Source organism: Aulonocara sp. 'chitande type north' Nkhata Bay, linkage group LG23, assembly GCF_057382095.1.
Source record: "Aulonocara sp. 'chitande type north' Nkhata Bay isolate Kocher_YH1m ecotype deep benthic linkage group LG23, A_spYH_male_GT1.1, whole genome shotgun sequence".
Lineage (NCBI taxonomy): Eukaryota > Metazoa > Chordata > Actinopteri > Cichliformes > Cichlidae > Aulonocara > Aulonocara sp. 'chitande type north' Nkhata Bay.
In genome coordinates, this window is record NC_141365.1 from 46,204,261 (window position 1) to 46,225,182 (window position 20,922).

Sequence of the window (20,922 nt, forward strand, 5' to 3'; positions counted from 1 at the left end):
TTGTGACTTAAAGCGAGCAGCAAAGACACTAAACTGTGTGTTTCCAGCTGAAGCTGCTTTTTGTGTTGCTCCCACAATCCTGTCTGAAACAGTCAGTGAGGAAAACTCAATTTATGCTTCCAAGCTCATTGTGAGAGGGCACATTGTGTTCCTGCAAGTGCTGATTTTGTCTGCATCCCTGAGTTTAGTGAGCTGCCTCCAAGGACTTGTGAAGCCCAGTGTGTTAAGGCTGCATCTCCCAGATGTTTCCACCTTTCCAGCAGAGACGATAAATGTTCCCACAAAGGCTCAAAGACTGTTTGATTTTCTGAGTGTTGGCCTCAAGAGCTTGCTCAGTGAGCACCTGAGTGTTTCTGGGACATCGGACACTAACTGGAACTTCAAGTCTGGTTCTGAAGCTGCACATGCAAAGACTGTTTCTGGTTGTAGAGACCTGGCTGTTCCAGGGATTGTAGCCTCCCCAGAGGCTGAGCTGCTGACCTCAGCTGACTCTGGAGCCTTGAAGGTAACTAAGTTTGCACCGCTCGGGTGAGCCATCTCAGCTGCAACAGCCTCCACAGAGAGCTCACGCAAGCTTACCCAGCCTGCTGAGGATTTTATGCAGGTGTCTGGTAAAAGGACGATGCTGCTGTCCAATGAGGCGAGGAGAGAAGTAGCCAAACAGGCGAGAGCCGTGAAGGAGGAACGGCGGGCAGCTCTGGATGCCCGACATAAATACCTGATGAGCAGGCTGGCAGACGCCGGCAGCCTGGAGGAGGCGGCGGTGGAAGACGCCATCGTCTCTGATGACAGAGTAAGTTCAGAGACGTGATCCTTCCTCAGAGTTGAACCTTTGAGTCATTAATGTCTGATTCTTCCAGTTCAGTCTGATCCATGAATTCTTTGCTGCAAACGGATCCAAGAAGCTGATTTTCTTCTATCAGGATGTCAAACAGGTAACTTTGATCACATTTCAATGACTGACACATGAAGGTCTAACCGCTCTTCATAATCTGCTGTCCTGTTTGTTGCAGCGTACTTTGTATTCATATCTTTTAATATCTGCCTTTCTCCCAGAGTCTGTCCTCCCGTCAGTCTTCCTTTGTGGACGCATCAAACTCAGCTGTGGCTCAGAGGAAACTCTTCCTCACTACGGGGAACTCTGAGGTTGGCTTCAGCTTTTTATGTTTAGTTCATGTGAGAATCACAGAAAAATGCTGATATGAGTGGAAGCTTCTGCTGGGAAATTGGCAAAGAGCAGATTATTGAACAGCGAGGCAGACAGTTCATTTCAGTGATGCCAGTTTATTAGAAACGAGGACTGTGGGGCTGCTGGAAGTCAGGACGGCCGTTCTCTGGATAAACCTGACAGCTGAGGTGGAGAGCAGGATTTATCCACAGACGGCTTCTTCCAAGCAAATGTCCTGAACACACCTGAGCTGAGGGTTACACAGTGTGTCCTGTGTGATCTCTGCTTTATGGTGGTTGAATCTCACAAATGTGACCATCAGACCTGACGACTTATTTGTGATGTTTTCATTAAAAATATCCTGGGTGAGGTGTTTGGGGCCTGTCCCATGAGGAGGAGTCTCCAGGGCAGACCCAGGACACACTAGAGAGGTTATATCTCTCAGCAGGCCTGGGAATGCCTCAGTATTGTCCTGGATATGCTGGAGGAAGTGGTTGTTTAGGGAGGTCTGGGATTCTCTGCTTAGACTGCTGCACCTGTGACCCGGGACCAGATAAACAGGAAATGGATGTTTGAAATTCAAAGAAATCCTCTTTTAATAATGAGGAAAAAAGACAGCAGGAGATCCATCGCAACTAACAAAACACTTCAAACACATCAGTGCATCAACTTTAATCAACTTCATTTGGTTCAAATGAAGGAATCTAACAAAGCACTCACTAAAATGAAACACCAGTTAGTTTCCCGAGCTCAACAGGTCGAACACCTGAGTTTGGTTTGCGGTGCAGTTTTTATTTCTTCTAGATAACTTGGGTTATTTGCACAGGAAGGTTTTTAAATGTATTTCTTAAGTACGATCTTATATGGGGGTTGATTTTATAGCATAACAGAATAATGTAATAACTCTAATAGAGTATAAAACATTTGCAGAATGAAGTACAAGGTGAAGAAAAGTCAGAACGTCCCTGTTTGAAAATACAGTCTCAGAAGGTCAGAGATGGACAAATTCAGCTACAGAAACATGTGGCCATTTTTTTAAAGCCATAGAGCATATTACAGACGACACAAAGAGCAAACACTGTAAACTTCTAACCACAGACCTCACACAGCTCACACACGTCAGAGTGAAGCTGTCATTTCCTGAAGCTTCCACACAAGAGAACTGGCAACAAGGTGGAGTCCTCATGGATCACTAGCAGAGAAATGTGGGTGGGTGCCAGACCACATGGACTCGACTCACTTTATTTCATACAAAGGAGCAGACTAATGCTGTCATCCTTAAAGACTAACTAGAAACAAGCAGTGCGCTCGCATCGACTCGACTTGTTTTGCAAGTTTGAAGTGAGATGGTACTTTGGAGTCAGCCTCCCGAGATGATGGCTGGTTTTTGAAAAAAATCTCATATTTATACAATGAGTAGCAGACTTTCCTGACTTGCAGAGGTCAACGTCCTCCTCAGTCATGCGCCATGAGTGGCACAGATACTATTCATCAAATAACTAACATGGCCTTGATTGTTACTCCAGAGACTTATCTGCGATGTAGCTTTATAGCATTTTCATTAGCAATCGTATGATTTGTGTTACAATGACCTTTGTGGACGGGCCCGGACCCCCAGGCCTCGTCCGTGACGCCGACGGTGAGCGCAACGTTTTTGTTTTCTTGCGCTTAAAATAACCTGATCAGCGTTCTGCCGACGGTTTGTTTACATTTCTCACATCTATAATTGTTCACGCGGGTTGGACACGAGCAGAGAGGGCTTTCAAGATGAAAAAGCCAACGTGAAACTTTAACGGACGACAAAGTTTTTCAATCAAATCTCCGTCACACCCTTCCTTGACCTCATCACGTTATCCACCTTAGTCAAGGAACAGTGGTTCGGGAAAATATGCATTTGTTTTTTGGACCAGTTTAAAACGTATCTCAACTAGTGATGTGCGGATCAATACTGAAATATCGATTCCTCCGATACCCGTCATTGTGTCCGGCCCCTTGGCGTGCACACTCACAACAATGGCTGAGCGTAAACAGAGTCATGTGCAGACGTATTTTACCTCCACGAACAGCTGAGACGTGGTTTGCCATACATGTGGCAAGAATGTGAGGTGTTGTGGTAACACCGCTGACCTGGTCAAACACCTCAGAGTGAATCATATCACAGAATATGACGAGCGTATGTTGAGTGAACTGAAGAGGAGGAGAGGGAGAGGTGCTGCCAGGGCGAGACAGACGTCTCTCACGGAGTCCTTTAATGCTGCAGGCAGGCAACAAATAGCCACAACTTCAGGTTTTTCATTTCTATATGATAATTCTGCATCATTAAGTGATAAGAACAAGTAATCTGATGTCCTGTGATCATTACGACGCTATAATTTGAGATAAAATAAAAGATAGAGTAAAAAAAATAAGTTTTTGTTCAGAGTATCGGTATCAGATCAGTATCGTCGATACCACCCTGAATTTTACTTGGTATCGGATCGGAAAGGAAATCAGTGGAAATCAAATCCTGCTTCTACAGGTGTCCAGTTCATTCACTCTGACCCCTCCAGATAAGCGTTGCCAGTTCTCACTGTGCTGTAGATCACATTTTCTTGTGTTTGGGGTTATAACGGTTACTTTTGAGGTCTGTGTTATAAAGCAAGTTAATCCTGAATTTAACTGGAGAAGACAAATTCCCACTGCGTGGTGTAGTGCACAGCCAGGCATTCTTTACATTAGTTCGTTTGACAAAACCAAAAACCCGAAAGTATTTACTTGGAGTTTGGTTTGATGAAATAAGTGCCAGAATCAGTGAATACAAATGATTCCAATGACATGAAAACTGGTGGAAGGACAAATCCCTCAAGAAAAGCACGACTAGCACATTAAGTTTGTTTGTAATCATCATCATCTCTAACACCATGCGCACAACAGTGATTTTGTTACAGAACACTAAGATAGTAAAATCTGGGAAATGATGATATTTCTTTCCAAAACTTCCTGTCTGGAAGACATTAAAGCTGCTGTGCCACCTGCAGCTTCTTTCAATCTATGTTATGTGAATATATCTTTTTTTTTGGGTTTGAACATCCATTCAAACTCACTCTCTGCCTAGCAAGTCTCATTCCCTCATTTCCTTGGGGTCCAGCTTCACATACGTGGCACTGAGCCTTTTCCTTTGTCACCTCTTTCTGCTACATGCCTAGCCTCCCAGTTTCTTGGTCTATTTTCTTCATTTCGCTAACTACACTTCTTTTTCTTTGTAAATCTCTTCCTTCAAATACTTTCAAAATCACTTCTGTGCAGAGAAGACGTCAAACCCCTTCTTGGCAGTTTATCTCAATAAAGCTGTACTATCCCAGCCATCTGGTAAGTCTTCCCTACTACCCAGAGCCTGTTTATACTCCTGCATGTCTCTGCCTTCACTCACTTCCTCTTCTTGATGTCCAAACTCATCCTTCAAACTACCATTTGATGCTGCATAGCTGCATTCTCCCTGACACCTCCTTGTCTCCTGTCTTTTTGATTTCACCTTCTGCATAATATTTAGTTGCCCTGTGTGCAGCTTCCTCCACTTTCATATATTTCTACAAGTTCCTCCCTGTTCTTGAAGTATGTGTGCACCACGGCCATTTCCACTTGGAAAATCTGCCCCACATCTGTCTTTCTAGATTTCTCTCCTAAACACCACACCTACCCAACACCTCATAACCTCTGTTCCCTTCACCTAAATGTCCATTGAAGTCTGTGTCAATCACCACTGTAGTATGTGGTCTCTTGCACACAAAATGTGTCTACCCTCCACCTCCATAATATGAGTCCGCCAGCCCTCCCATTGCCAGTCAGAGTCCATAACAAGTCAAAAACATAAACAGCTCGAACGTATTATTTATTTAAAAGAGAGAGAGAGAGAGAGAGAGAGAGAGAGAGAGAGAGAGAGAGAGAGAGAGAGAGAGCTCAGTTGTCCTTGCTCTAGCATCAAGAGTCAGTGACTGGCTGTTCACTGCAGGCTCAGCAGTCCAATGGCCGATCAGCAACAACACAAATAAAAAATAAGACACGTTCTTGATTATGACAACAAACCACATCCAAAAAAATATGACAGCAACACTTTAAGTTTTGTGTGCATTCATCATGTGCAACTCTGCAGAAAGTCTCATGTCAAGGATGTGTGGACAGGGGGGCTATTAAAAAGTTCCAGTATACAGAATAGAAAACCATCAAATGAATGAAATAAAATCTGTTGTCACAGTGGTTTTTGAAGGAACAATTACTTCACAGATGGACAGCCTCATTATATTTTAGTTAAATCTGATGATACACACTTCACGTCACCCTAGTTACATGTTTTTATTTGCCATGTGTATGTTATCCAAGGGAGGAAGAAAATGAAAAAGAAAACTTTTGATGTGTCCAGACATTTCTTCACATCAGCTGCCAGCAACCAGTTTCAGCATGTACAACTGTTGCAGTAAGTGTGCTCATGCAGACCAACTATGCTGGTCCACTGTTCTTAATGGTGCTGCATGTTGAGAAAGAAGTGAAACAAATGTTTTGTTTAACAAGTCCACTAGTGTTAGAATAACTTGGCATTTCCAATCTGTTTCTGCTGTAGTTCAATGAAAGGTTTCAGTTACTTAAGTTTGAGAAAAACCAAAAAAACCGTTGGTCAGCTTCCCTCAGGGTCACTCCACGGTTGATGACATGGTCCACTATTGTAGCTCTGATGTCATCAGCAATTCTATTTCTTACTCTTCTTACCCGTCCTCTCCCCCCTCCTCGTCCTCCTCTTGCTCCTCCTTGTCCTTGTCGTCCTCTTCATCCTACTTCTTCACCTCCACGTCCTCTTCCTCGGCCTCCTCTCACTCTTCCTGCTCCCTCCATTGTACTCCACACACAGAGCTTACCTGTATCATAGTGCTTAGGCTGATTGCAAAGTGAACTAATTATCTAAAAAAGCTTTCACATGTGGCAGTGTGCCAGACAGTTGACAAAATAGTGTAAATAATGGCCATAAATGTGTATAGTTTTGCTAGGAGTGCGTTGATCATTTGGAAATTGAGTGCAAAGCAGTGAGTTGTGTTTACAGTTCTGCAAAAAGAGTGCTGTGCAGTGGATTGTAGCTACAGGTTTGCAAAGTGTGTGTTACAAAATGGCAAACTGAGTGCAAAGCAGTGTTTGTGCTTTTAGTTTTGCACACTCAGTGAGTGGTTTTGCTATAAGTATCAATAGTTTTAGGAATTGTGCTGTAAGAATCACAGTTAGGGTTTAAGCATTCAGAAAAACCTGTAATAAACGCACACGCATGCGTCTTCAGCATTACTGGGTTTCTGCAGCTCCTGGTTTCCTGTTTAATACATTCACACAAGCAATCAAACGCTATGAATCGTTCCACAATGTTTGCAGTCACTTTTCTTATCCCTCCTGACTCAAGAGCATAAAGCGATCTACGTTAGCTCTGGGAATTCTGACGGTCGTTCAGTAAATCTTTGTTTAATCTCTTTATTTGCTTTTTGGAGAAGTGAAGGTACAAAAACCTCGTCAATCAAATTTGCTTCGGTGGACAGAAAACAGCCGTTGTAGACTGTTTGGGGTTACCTTTTATAAGTATTGAATTTTCAAAAGTGAAGTCAGTTCTTCTGACCAGGTTCAGACCAGGATGAACACAAGTATGATACTGGACCCACTAGAGAACTGGTCCCAGCTGTGGGTTCACCTCCTCCTGCTGAACTCATAGGACAGACTCTAATGTAGCATCACGTTCATCGGTCACTCCTGACCTCCTGTGAAGCATGACGGATGTGTAATTAATGACTTCAGTATTTGGGGCATTATTGCTCTAAAAATCATATTAATAGTATTATTATTATTGTGCTTTAGGCTGCACTGATAACGCAGAGGTCTCTTCTTCCTCTGGGCTGTTTAAAGGGCCAGTTTGTCCAAAGCTGTGTATATACCAGCTGCTGTCAGGCTTCAGATGTCTGCATTAGTCCACAGTCCACTGTTTGTAAGCCATTGCTTTACTGCAAAAGTTCCCATCTACTGTAAAGAAATGGAGATAAGCAGGCACATAATATGAAAAGGCATGCTGTAGCTGACTTTGTCTTTTCTGATCCATCGGTTTGTGTGGCTCTTTCCACAGGAGGGACCTAACCCACACTTTATTTACTTATATGATAAGTTTAGTGGAGTGTAGTGCAAAATACACAGTGTTTACTTTTAATTTAACAACATGAAGCTGCATCAAGTTTCCATGGTGACTGCTCAAGAAATTCTGCATTCATAAATAAACATCAGACTGTCAAAAGAGCTCATCTGTGCGAGACCACCGAGCTGAGAGCATTTTCAGGTCCAGATCCCCCGTACGCCATCGTTGGAGAGCAGTTGACGTTTTTCTTCCTGACTTTGATTTGAACACGTTTAAATGGAAAAGAGTCAAGGAATCTATAAGCCTATCAGGGTATGTGACGCTTTTGCTTTTACTGCATTTCAGTAATTTGAAGAATTTGATGTCGTTTTAAAAGTTGACAAACTGAGAATCATTTTAAGTAACAATGACTAAATTGCTATTTCTTTGACAGGTGTTGTTCAACACACCGATTTATGAAACAGCTGTAAAGATCTGCTGGTATCTTCCGGGCTACAAGGCTCAGGTTAGACCCAGATTCATGCAAACCAAAGCTGACAGAAAATATCAGGTCATTTCTGAGGACCTGAGAGTGGTGGTGATTAAATGTCTCCTTTACTTTTAGGTTGCGGTAATGACGGAGTTTCTCAGACTTCAGCAGGAAGATCTAATTCCACCGAACCTCACTGCTGAAGATCTGAGAGATCTTTTGGTGGAGAAGAGCAGGGAGACGCTCAGAGAGCAGTGAGTTACTGTCACGCCTGAAAGTCTGTTTGTGATGACGTGTAAGTGCTGAGAGAAAACCTCTGCTTTGCTTTCTTTTGAAGGCTGTGGGAGTTTGAGTTAGAGGATTTTGACGAAGAGGAAGCCAAACCTCTTCTAAGGCTGGTAAGACGAGAAAACCCACAAGACTTTTTTTTCATTACGTGCACATAACCTTTACACATAAGCGCACTGTAAATGTGTTTTCTGTTTCAGGTGTGGGCGGTGAACGTCAGCAATAAAATGAGGGACGTTGAATTTGAAGCCAGGTTGCTTCTTCAGTTCCCAGAGGCCGTACCTCCTAAATTTCAGTGAGTCACATGTAACATACAGTTATTAACCCTGTAAGACCCAACCCATCAAAAAACAGCCAGAAAATTCAGATTCTTTGGAACTGAGATGTTTATCAACCCTTTAAACAAAAGCCACACATGAGTTCTTTGCTATGTCATGTTGTGTATGATTTACTTTTATTGTGTATTTATTTTTTGTATCACATTTGATACACTGGGTGTTTTTGGCAACTTTGTGTTAACGACAATGTTAACTTTAGACTAAAAAAAGAGTTTTGTCCACAACATTTAGAAATTATAGCAAGTATTGATCATGTTGATGAGATCGAGGTCTCAGAAACTCATGTATGATACAAAGGTGGTTACAGGGTTAACAGTCCAGCTACAGTGTTTCAATATTTAAATGATGCTTTGAATATGTTTAACAGATAACTCTTATCATGTTTTTCTACAGAGCACCTAAATTCCTCAGCGCGGTGAAGGATTACGTTGAAATCCTGAAAAAGAAGCAGCAGGAACAGCCTAACAGCAAACTGCTCACCGCGCAGGAGGTAGTGGTCGAGGTAGTTCCCCGCGTTCTCCAGGGCTTCTGGGAGCTTCCTCCTCGTCCCCTCCTAAACATGGCCTCCCAGAGTCTAAGTATCCTCTCCACCAGTGTCACCAAGGCCACTTTAGATCGTGTCTCCAAGAGCCTCACGGCGATGGAAACACAGGCCATCTTCACCCGCTCTATCCGAGACGATCTGGTCGACAGCATCCTGACGGAGATTAGACAGAAATTTCCTGAAGAAATTCTGTCTATCCAAGTTGCAAACTTTGCACCCCTGTTGCTGAAGACCATTGCTGATGTAGCAAGGATCCGGATATGTGAAATCTTTGAGCCCCCTTCAAGTCCTGATGTGAAGAGCACAAATAGTGAGCGCTCCTCTGACGGCCTTTCAGTGGCAAATGTTCCACCAGCCGAAGAAGCTCTGTCAGAAAGTGTTGCAGAGCCCGACGTTCCCTGTGAGGAACTTCTTTCTGAAAGGGCATCCAGTCTGAGTACTCGAGACCTTACGATCGAAGGAGCTCTGTCAGAAAGTGTTGCAGAGCCCGACGCTCCCTGTGAGGAACTTCTTTCTGAAAGGGCATCCAGTCTGAGTACTCGAGACCTTACGATCGAAGGAGCTCTGTCAGAAAGTGTTGCAGAGCCCGACGCTCCCTGTGAGGAACCCTATGGCGAGTCCAAATCCTGTGTTGAAGGTGAAGATCATATGATCAACGGATCTTGTTCTGAAATTGGGCCGGTTCCTGATGTTCCCTTTGAGGAACCTTTTCCAGAACCTGAAGCCAGCATGAAGTCCGAAGACCGTCAGAGCAAGAAGAAGAAAAAGGGCTTCTTCAAAAGACTGAGAAGTCTGTTCTGCTGCTGTTGCAGACCAAAAGTCACCGACTGACACTGAAGCTGTGACCCAGTGTTGGTGTTGCAGTAACTCTAAATATGTAAATATGTTCCTTAATGATTGTTCTTCATGTTTTTGGGGGTTTCTTTAGTTTTCAGTGGGCTGGGTGTTTTTTCTCCTCCGTGTTCTTTACTTGTTTCTTGTTCATAGTTCCTGATTTGTTTTCCTAGTCTTGTTTCTTAGTTTGTAGTTTCTTGAGTCCACCTGAGTTTCCAGCAATAAAAGCTGCCGATTCAAGTTTCATTCCACGTAAGAGTCCTGTGTTTGGGTCCTACTACCTGCCTGTCACAGCACACCATGACAGAAACTTTATAAACTCATTCATATTTCTACACGAGTCTCCAGCTATGTTAAAGATTTTTTTTCTTTCAAACATTTGTAAGAATCTCTTATGGTTCTCAAAATACTTCCACAAGTCCAGTAAGTGTAGTGCAGTAACATATTGATGGTATTATTTTTAATAATTATTTATTATTTTTAATGCACTTTGAACTGAAACTGGTATATAAAATGTACTTCCTGTAGAAAATGCAGTGTGAATGCTAATAGCTGAATAGCTTGAGTTGAATTTTTATAATTGGTGAAAAACATGTTACAGTTTTTGCCCGTTGCTTGAACACATTTTGCAAAACGTCGCTCATTGTGCCAAAACTCTAAACACAAGTAAACACGACACATCAAAATATACCATTCACATCTGTGCCAAACTGAAACTCTGCTGTCAAAACCTAACATTCCTCTGTCAAGATGTAACTCTGTTGACAAAATGACACATACTTGCATCACATGCAGATCAGATCAGGGGGACACACTAGTCTACTTCATATAAAACACTGCAGTCTTTCATTGTCATTGTTTATTCTGAAGGCACATTTTCAGGAGACACAAACAACCAAAAAAAGCAAATAGGCCTACTCAATATTGTCCACTGCAGCACCATCAATTCAGATAAAGCAAAACACAAACATAATACAGTAATAGAAAAAACACTATACTGTACACACAAAAAATCATGACAATTGTGCATACGTGGGCTCATGGATCCCGCCGTCTGTTGGGGTCTGGCCACAGGACCTCATCGACATCGCAAGCAGTGTCTTCTCCCGCTGGGCACCGGGGAAAATATCCTCTTGCATGTCGAAACCATCCATGGATTGCTGTCACCTGAATGTAAATAGAAATATATGTGGTGGCCCCTAGAGACAAAACACGTACAAACTCCAAAGCACATTTCTAGCTTGAACTGAACTTCCAAAACAGAGCTACCTAGAACAGCGGTCCCCAACCCCCGGGCCTCGGACTGGTACCGGTCCGTGAGTCGTTTGGTACCGGGCCGTGAGAGTTGAGGCTCAGGTGTGAAATGTCTGGTTTTCAGGGTTTTTATTGCTTTTCAGCGTTATTTTGTTATCGTTTTTATCATTAACTCGGTTTTCCTGGGTCTTTTCACGTGTGTTATGAATAAATCTTCTTTTTCGGTACCGGTACTAGTTTTATTTTGTTGTATTTATCCGCGACACCTTAAAGGCCGGTCCGTGAAAATATTGTCGGGCATAAACCGGTCGGTGGTGCAAAAAAGGTTGGAGACCGCTGACCTAGATCACGTAAATGACACAATTGAAAGCATGAAAGCATATGTGTATTGTTTGTGTATTTATGCACAAGCATTCATATATATTCAAATCATTAAAAAACAAAAGTTCATTTGCCTGTTACTACCACACACCAAATCTGGTCGTTGGTACTTGGTGAACTGAGAGACACAACAGCAGAGGTCACTATTAATGCTATAAAAGAGGCCTTTGCAAGACATGGAGTTGCCGAGACTGTGGTATCGGACAACAGGCCGCAAGTTTCATCAGAACAGTTCAAGCACTTTGCTAAAGAGTACCAGTTCACACATGAAACGAGCAGCCCCAGGTACCCCCAAGCCAACGGGGAGGCAGAACGCGCTGATCGTACCATTAAAGACTTGAGAGGACTGTGACTACAGCAGAGCACTGCTAGCGTGCAGGGCCACCCCACTGGAACATGGGCTCTCACCGGCACAGTTGCTCATGGGGAGACACCTGCGTACCTCTCTGCCACAAGCTGCTGCGAAGCTGGTGCCAAAGTGGCCCGACCTACAGGCTTTTCGCGAGAAGGATGAGGAGGGGAGGCGTGAGCAGGCAAAACACTACAACCGCAGACATAGAGTCAGGACAGAAGGTGTGGATTACTACTGAAGGAACCACTGGAGCAGTAGTTGGACCTGCCAGTGCTCCCAGATCTTATGTGGTAGAGACAGACAGGTTTTCTAAGGAGAAATAGGAGCCACCTCACACCAACAGGGACTGTTACCAGATCTGGTCGAGCGGTGAGACCTCGTGTAAGATTGGATGTGTAATTCTCTGAAGTTATCCATTCAGGCCCTATTCAAAGCTGGCTTAGGCTGTTAGAGATGTTTACAATTATGTGTTTCGTTTAAATGTAAGTGAACAAGTGAGAGATGTGTATCATTTTAACGTTTGATAATGCTCTGCATTCCTGTTCTTGTGAGCTGAGTGAGTCATTGTGAAGTATGTCTTTAGCTAAAAGGAGGTGTAGCAGGAGACTACTGTACCCATAAGGCTGTGTGTGTGTGTGTGTGTGTGTGTGGGGGGGGGGGGGGGGGGGGGTATGATCTAAATTATAATATTGCTGACTGTCTGAGGCAAAATTTCCCCAAATCGAATCGAATCGGATCATGGATTGAATCGATTCGGGCAAGGGCGTCGATTTGGCATGGACGGAGGGGACATGTCCCCACCAATATCCAGCGATTATTGAATTGTCCTCACCAATAATTTGATCTCTTCGAGTAAAGAAAAGCAAACCTGATAGAAAGAAGAAAAAAAAATCTGTCAACGTCTCATTCACCCAGCGGTGCCGAAAGAGTTAAATTACGTCCTGTACTGGAGTCCTACCTCATGTGACAAATATGGCCAATGTGATTGGCTGAACCTTTCAGGGAGCTCCGTTGAGTTTTAGCAGCGGCAAGCCTGCGCTCCCAGGAGGAGAGGAGGACGGCAGCAAAGAGGAAGAACCTGGATATAAGAAAGTATTTTTCAGAGAAACCTGTAAGTCACTTAAAGCCAAGTTCACTCATAATGTCACGGTCTGGCTGGCAGACCGTGGGGGTGTAGGGAAGGAGGACACAGGCGCGGTGCTCTATGTACAAGCAGTGCGTTTATTTACAGCGATGGACAGACATGACAATAAATCCCGTGCTCTCCCGACTCCCGTGACGTGTCCTCTTCCCAGTGCTAGTGCTCCTGTCTCCGCTTCTCCGTGATGAGCACCCCGTGCTCGCTGTCCTCTCGTCTCCCCGTAACTCCTGGGGACATAAGAGAGAGGAAGCCGTCAGACACACAATAATGCAGCAGACTCAAACTAGGAACTGGTCGAGAGACTGACGTGAAGCCACGCAATGATCCAGCGTCGGAGAGAGCTCCACCACACTCTCAAATAGCTCCTCCGACAGGCCTGATCAGCTGCAGGTGTGGCCAATCACCTGCCAGGGCCACACACACACACACACACACACACACACACACACACACGTCTACAAGCAGGGAGAACGAGGGACAGCAATACAAAATACATACATTATAATATTAGTCCATAACTGCTCAGGGTCCTGGGTCTGACACATAAAATGTGTCCGTCACAATAACGTTGCAGGCTATGCTAGGCTTTGGCCCACATCAGTCTAAAACTGTATGTAACCATGAATAACGTGTTTTGGAAACTAACAGCACAACATGCAGCACTGTTAGTTCTCTCAGTCTCAGAGCAGCGTTTCTAATTCTAATCTAAGTGAAGCTGTCAGAGAAAACAGCAGCCTCAAGCAGCCAGGATATTAGTTTACAGAGGCTGTTAGAATTATATGCCTAACGTTAAAATGTTGGTGACACAAGAATTTCATCTTAATGGCACTGACGTATTCATAGGTCATAGTTATGATTTTGCAAATATTCCACCTTGCAGTGCAGTTTGCACAACTTGTTTTAAAAATGCACTCAGCCTACAAACATTACTGATCAGTCAAGATCTGCACAAAGTGACAGACACACTGAAGCAGCTCCACATTTTATTCTTATTGTCATGTATGTCCTATTTGTCAGGTGACAGAAGAAGCAACACAAAGCTCAGAGAGCAATGGTGACACAAGATCACAGGTGGAATTGGATGATGACGCAGAATGAGAAGAGCGAAAGTGGATCGCTAAATGAAACGGATGAACCAGAACTGGTTTGTAAAAATGCTGCAGCTTCAGTGGTGTGGAACTGGTTTAGCTTTCGTCCGTCAGATACACAACAAAGCACTATTTTTGGTAGAGCATGCTAGCGGGCCGTCGTTATTACCGTGTTGTTTGGAAAATACGGCGCACTTAAAATCAATCCTTTGATTTTTCTGAAAGTCGACAGAGCCCCTTATAACCCCGTGTGCCTTATGTATGAACTCTGGTTGTGTTTACTGACCTCGAAACGATTTTATGTGCACGGCGCTCGAAAATCTGTCAGATGTTTCAGTACGACTTTGCTAAGCTACCACCGCTTGATGGATTGTCGGAGCGTTACGGCTGTCGTAGGCAGGAGCCTCGCGCAGTGAGCCATGTCTCCGTGACGACCAGGACACAGCAGTCACGGACGATTGGCTGTGCGGCGAGAAGTAGGTTCAGTTCGTCTATTTTGTTGACGACCGACCGTGCGCTGGTCAGAAAGATGCTCGGGAGCGGTGGTTTGAAAGGCTGCTTCTTTAGCCTGGCCAGCAGGCCCGACAGGCATCCCCGCTTTTGTTTGCGTTCCTTCCACCGCCTGCGTTTCTTGGCAGAGCCGATAACAATCCACGGAGCACCCGATGTTCTCGCTATCTCCAGGGGGATGTTGTGCACCCTCTGATAATCACTGGTAATGGGCTGTTATATCCGATCTTGCATAATTCCAGATGGTTGTAGGAAAATTTGGCTTCACAATAAGGAAAACAAAAGAAGAAGAAAAAGTGGAGAAACAAAAAAGAAAGGCACCCAAGTGGAGAGCATAGAGCCGCTGCGTCTGTGCGCGCCGCCATCTAGTATACTTCTTCTAGTACACAGCCTGGAGGTGTGTTTGGGGTCATTGTCCTGTTGAAAACTGGTCCCTAAATGCAATTTCTCAACGAGAAGTTTGGGCTCGGGTGAGCCTGAGTGCTGAAGATATCTACCTATTCGGAACCATGGTAACAGGGTTCTGGCTGATCGGAGCTGGCTTGAGAAAGCGGAACCGGCTGTTCAAACCCCCACAAGGCTGCCCGCTGGGATTGGAACGATGGGAGAGGCGTGAGTTTCTCAAAATGGGCTCATTGAGTCAGCACGGAGAAGATCTTGGAGAGGCTACGGCTGCTCTGAATACTCAGAATAAGATCTCTGACTGCAGACTGGATACATCTCGGAAGGGCTCGCTCGGAATAACATCTCTGGGCGCAAATTGGATGACATCTCGGGGAGGCACACTGCCGTGAGTTCTCAGAATCGGCTCCTTGAGCACAAGAATGACAACATCACAGAACGCAAGTATGGCGAAGCTCGCGGCTCTCCAACGGGAGATTAAGAGACCAGTGTTGGACTGTAGAACTGCTTTGAAATTCATATGAGCTGTTCGCACTAAAGTAAAAAGCACCATCACTTATGCGGAGACCCTCTCGGCGCCACTTGGGTTGGCTGGAAGACTGTTTACTTAGCCTGGCAGGGCGAAGGACACTGTCTCAGCTGAACTCTGGACACGCACACACATACAGGGAGTGCAGAATTATTAGGCAAATGAGTATTTTGTCCACATCATCCTCTTCATGCATGCTGTGTTACTCCAACATGACTGAGCTGCAACATGACTGGAGTGCCCAAAAGCACAAGGTGTGCAATACTCAGAGACATGGCCAAGGTAAGAAAGGCTGAAAGACGGCCACCACAGCATGGCTGGCAAGAAAGGGTATAAAAGAAGAAAAACTAATGACATGGCCTCCTTGTTCACCTGATCTGAACCCCATTGAGAACCTGTGGTCCATCATCAAATGTGAGATTTACAAGGAGGGAAAACAGTACACCTCTCTGAACAGTGTCTGGGAGGCTGTGGTTGCTGCTGCACGCAATGTTGATGGTGAACAGATCAAAACACTGACAGAATCCATGGATGGCAGGCTTTTGAGTGTCCTTGCAAAGAAAGGTGGCTATATTGGTCGCTGATTTGTTTTTGTTTTGTTTTTGAATGTCAGAAATGTATATTTGTGAATGTGGAGATGTTATATTGGTTTCACTGGTAAAAATCAATAATTGAAATGGGTATATATTTGTTTTTTGTTAAGTTGCCTAATAATTCTGCACAGTAATAGTCACCTGCACACACAGATATCCCCCTAAAATAGCTAAAACTAAAAACAAACTAGAAACTACTTCCAAAAACATTCAGCTTTGATATTAATGAGTTTTTTGGGTTCATTGAGAACATGGTTGTTGCTCAATAATAACATTATTCCTCAAAAATACAACTTGCCTAATAATTCTGCACTCCCTGTATTTGCTTTCGTAGCTGGTGGAGACGGATGGCATTGTCTGCCCTCACTAGGTCCACAACGGCAAGTTCCTGCTGTTGTGTGAACAGGCGTTGGCGTCCTGCCCCAGAAGGTCTTCGAGTCATTCTAGAGAATTCTCATAGTCAGGCCATGGTTGATGACATGGTCCACCAAAGTTGCTCTTATATCATCAGAAATATGGGTCTGTGCGTGGCCTCTTCGACGACCTCCTCCTCTTGCTCTCCCTCCATTCATGCTTGCAAAGTTCTTTAATTGGCTAAACTGAGGGCTTTTTGTAGTTGGCTAATTGGTGTTCAGTTTTTCAAGTACGTGCCTTCAGGTGTGTATTGAGTGGTTGCAATTACCCGATGTGCTTTGTATTTTGGATGTTTTCCAGGGTGGCACCCTGAAATTTCATTTTGTGAACGAAGTGTCTTATGTGTGAAATAGAGTGTAGTATGCAGGACCATGTGTGTTGCATAATTGCAACTAGGGTGCAAAGCAGTGCTTTTGTTTAAGGTATGGGTACATGTGTTTGAGGTATGGTAACAAAAGCTTCAAGTTCAAGAGCAGACTGCAGCGGACTGTACGGGCAGCAGATAGGATCATCGGCACCCCCCTGCCCTCCATCCTGGATGGAGGGCAGGGGGGTGCCGCTCAAGAACCAGGAAACGGGCAGGGAAAATCATCACAGACCCCTCACACCCTGCACACAGACTTTTTGATCTGCTGCCCTCTGGCAGACGGTACAGAAGCCTGCAGACCAGGACCACCCGACACAGGAACAGTTTCTTTCCCCTCGCCATCTCCCTTCTTAACAGTTGACCTGTCACACTGCTCCCACTGCCAGACTGCAGCTGCACCTTATGTACATTTGTAGTATTCATTCCACCTCATTCATTTCTGTATTTTATGTATATACGTTTAGATTCGTTATTTATAGTTGCTGTTGTGGATAAGGCGTAGCTTTGGGTCACGTGGTGTCGGTAATAGTGATTGCTATATCATCTGTTCACGTCCTGGGGAATTTTTGTGAATGAGTGGGTGATGGGGGAAGTCGACTTTTGCTGACCGCTCAAGCTTGGAATGTTTTGATCACTGTTTTTCTACGGATTTTAAGGATTTGATAACAAATAAAGGAGTTTTAACCTGGAACTTTGACTTACGTTTTAAACAGCGGGCGCGTCAACATTATTCGCCTATTCAGCTGCTCGGCGACTCAAAGGCTTGACAGTCGCCAATAGTTGCTTTACACAGCTTTGTGTATGTGTGTATATAGACACGTGTGTGTGTGTGTGTGTGTATATAGACACGTGTGTGTGTGTGTGTGTGTGTGTGTGTGTGTGTGTGTGTGTGTGTGTGTGTGTGTGTGTGCCCTCGCAGAAGGAAGGTCACAGCAGGAGCTTTTCTCGAACGCATTTCCAATCAGTTTTTTACAAGAAGTGTGGCTCATACAACGGTATAAATGTATTCTTTGTGATACTTTATAAATATGAAACTCTAAAGATTTTGAGTTCGTGCACATTGTGAAACAAGAATCTAAATATTTGTGTCACAATGATTTCTATAAAAGCATTTTGTTTATGGGGATAATGTGACAAATCTTTTGTGACCCTATTAATGATCAGTGATAATTGAAGAGGAACCCTGGCTCGGGACATTTTCATGACAAGTGTCAGCGCAGACATCTACTAACGAGAGAACATGTTTTATCATCATAAACACGGTGATGTGAAGCATCGTTAAAGTGTCACTTCAGTAATGTTGACTCATGTTTTTAATAATGACTTTAAAACACTAATTTCTGTGGTTTATTTTAAGTTTACAGAATATAACATGTGGTAAGACGACGAGTTTTACTTCTCACTGTCCGTGTTATGTGTATCTATTTATCATGTATGCTACTTTGCCGAAAATGTTTCATTGTGTTCATGAAATAAACCAGACTTTCACTGTCTGCATCTTTTACTGTTTTCTGCTTTTATTCACTCCAAGTTTGACAAACCTACAGATATCCAGAGTTAACTCACTAACAATGTGGAGCAGTCTCAGTGTATTTAGCTGCTTTTTCCCTGAACACAACCAACTAAGAGAAACGCCTGTAGGCCTCACTTTGGTCATTTTGAACGCTGAAGGAGATTTGTTCCATAGACACCTTATACTAGTGTTTCCTGCACTACTATGTTCTATTTAAATCCAGATTCCTTTTATAGTTTGCAGTGAAATTTGTTAAACCGTTGCTTAATGGGACAGAAGTACAAGTCACTCTTTACTAACACATTTATAGATGAGTTTATTGCTGAACAACACAGCTAGCAGTCTCACACACTCTTTAGGTTTTTCAAGTTTTGTGTGTAATGGTTTAGTCTATCAAACCTTACCCTTTTCTCCCCAGTATCACAACAGTGTGACTCCCAAAGTACAGATCAGTAAACAACCAATGATTCTAAATCCAGAACAGAAAGATACAGTTGGAAGATGAATGATTGCGTTTTTATGATGTGTAGTAAAACGACCCCCTCTTCTTCTTCTCTGTGTTGGTGTTGTTCGTGTGTGTGTGTGTGTGTGTGTGTGTGTGTGTGTGTGTGTGTGTGTGTGTGTGTGTGTGTGTGTGTGTGTGTGTGTGTGTGTGTGTGTGCCTTAGAAGTCAAATAATACATTAGCCCTACTTAAAAAAACATCTGAATTTCATTTAGAGCTGAGATTCTAAGTTGTAAGCAGAAATCTTATGCTCAGCCAGAAGCATGTTTCCCCACTTTCACAATGCTGAGGTGTCAAATCCACAACCCCCAACAAATGGTTTGTTACACGCGGGTGTGTCATTTTACGGCTTTAATGTTTCCAGCTGATAAGGAGAATGAGTGCATTTCAAATGTGCGTCCAAAGGCTTTAAACATCCGCTTTGTCTGTAACGACAGTATCAAACTACAGAGAATTGTTTTTACTAAAATGAAACATTTTCAGATGAAAATGTTTCATTTTATTTCACTGTAACACCCCCTCAATGCCATTTTTAGGATATTCTTGGTGATCCCATGTTTTCATATTTATGCTTTTGGCACTGAGGGTATCTGATACGCACGTTGTCACTGTGTTTTGTGCTACCAGCTGTGAGGGCTCTGCTTTTGCTTTGAGCAGTCTGTTTTTATTTTGTCTCGCGAGTGTGTGTTTTTCAAACCAGATCCTCCTCAGTTTGATTTTGTTACCACAAACTTTGTGTGAAGTTCACAACAGAGGTAAAGAGATTTAAACACACCAGTTTAAGGACGCAGCGATTGGACCAGCTGCACAGGGCTGGTGAAGCAGAGAGTGTCGGGGGAGATGTGCAACAGAAGCAGAGGGAACATTTTACAAGATGATAAATGGCAGATTTAGGTGATTAAGGATTTGTTGACAAGATTAAAAGACACGTCCGTCAGAGTTCAACAACATTACAGTTTGATTAAATAAAAAGTTTTTAAACTACACAAGGTTCATTTTCTCCTCTGATAGTAAGCATATTAAACATGTCAAGAAAGAAAGAGTATAAAGAAAAATAGTAAATGTGTGTCTAATTAAACTCTTCCTGTGAACCTTATATCATCCTTTAATATGTTCGGTGTTACAAACTTGAAGAAGCACAGAAAAGATCATCAGACATTAATCTAATCAGTTTTCAGCCTTCATTCATATTGAAAAGTTGAAATCTTCCCTGCTAGACCCAAGTGCAGCGTTTAACACCGTTGGCCAGAACATTTTATTACAGCTATTATTAAATGGAGAGTCCTCTTCACACACTGAGGTTAATTATGAAGCTCCACAGGCTTCTGTGCAAAGACCAGTTCTGCTTACATTATACGTGCTTTAGAAGACATAGCATACATTTTCACTGCTATGCATATGATACCCACTTTTATTGGTTAAACTGCCGGGATGTCTTAGACACATAATGAGCTTTAATTTTCTGCTTCTAAGTTCAGATACAGTGGGGCAAAAAAGTATTTAGTCAGCCACCGATTGTGCAAGTTCCCCCACCTTTAATGATGACAGAGGTCAGTAATTTGCACCAGAGGTACACTTCAACTGTGAGAGACAGAATGTGAAAAAAAAATCCATGAATCCACATGGTAGGATTTGTAAAGAATTTATTCGTAAATTAGGGTGGAAAATAAGTATTTGGTCAATAACAAAAATACAACTCAATACTTTGTAACATAACCTTTGTTGGCAATAACAGAGGTCAAACGTTTACTATAGGTCTTTACCAGGTTTGCACACACAGTAGCTGGTATTTTGGCCCATTCCTCCATGCAGATCTTCTCGAGAGCAGTGATGTTTTGGGGCTGTCGCCGAGCAACACGGACTTTCAACTCCCGCCACAGATTTTCTATGGGGTTGAGGTCTGGAGACTGGCTAGGCCACTCCAGGACTTTCAAATGCTTCTTACGGAGCCACTCCTTTGTTGCCCGGGCGGTGTGTTTTGGATCATTGTCATGTTGGAAGACCCAGCCTCGTTTCATCTTCAAAGTTCTCACTGATGGAAGGAGGTTTTGGCTCAAAATCTCACGATACATGGCCCCATTCATTCTGTCCTTAACACGGATCAGT

The 20,922-nt window shown here is 43.4% G+C and overlaps 3 protein-coding genes across 3 annotated transcripts in view; all 3 read left to right on the forward strand.

Moving 5' to 3' along the window:
* The window catches only part of LOC147302785 (uncharacterized), a 431,420-nt gene that overhangs the window by 238,330 nt on the left and 172,168 nt on the right, over positions 1 to 20,922 (forward strand). The gene's annotated exons all lie outside the window — the stretch shown is intronic.
* LOC147302796 (dynein axonemal heavy chain 5-like) lies at positions 722 to 1,200 on the forward strand. Its single transcript, XM_086282119.1, has 3 exons — positions 722 to 793; positions 861 to 935; positions 1,057 to 1,200. Exons 1-3 carry the CDS (start codon positions 722 to 724, stop codon positions 1,198 to 1,200), a joined length of 291 nt encoding a protein of 96 aa, XP_086138245.1.
* LOC147302797 (uncharacterized) lies at positions 5,865 to 9,888 on the forward strand. Its single transcript, XM_086284471.1, has 6 exons — positions 5,865 to 7,607; positions 7,729 to 7,800; positions 7,900 to 8,018; positions 8,102 to 8,162; positions 8,253 to 8,347; positions 8,784 to 9,888. Exons 1-6 carry the CDS (start codon positions 7,572 to 7,574, stop codon positions 9,763 to 9,765), a joined length of 1,365 nt encoding a protein of 454 aa, XP_086140597.1. The 5' UTR covers positions 5,865 to 7,571; the 3' UTR covers positions 9,766 to 9,888.

Bases quoted from the DNA above. Each gene is read 5' to 3' on its own strand.
- LOC147302796 (XM_086282119.1), top strand. From the start codon at position 722: ATGAGCAGGCTGGCAGACGCCGGCAGCCTGGAGGAGGCGGCGGTGGAA. The intron at 794-860 runs GTAAGTTCAGAG...TGATTCTTCCAG, and splicing joins CCATCGTCTCTGATGACAGA to TTCAGTCTGATCCATGAATT. The intron at 936-1,056 runs GTAACTTTGATC...CCTTTCTCCCAG, and splicing joins TCTATCAGGATGTCAAACAG to AGTCTGTCCTCCCGTCAGTC.
- LOC147302797 (XM_086284471.1), top strand. From the start codon at position 7,572: ATGGAAAAGAGTCAAGGAATCTATAAGCCTATCAGG. The intron at 7,608-7,728 runs GTATGTGACGCT...TTTCTTTGACAG, and splicing joins GAATCTATAAGCCTATCAGG to GTGTTGTTCAACACACCGAT. The intron at 8,163-8,252 runs GTAAGACGAGAA...TTTCTGTTTCAG, and splicing joins CCAAACCTCTTCTAAGGCTG to GTGTGGGCGGTGAACGTCAG.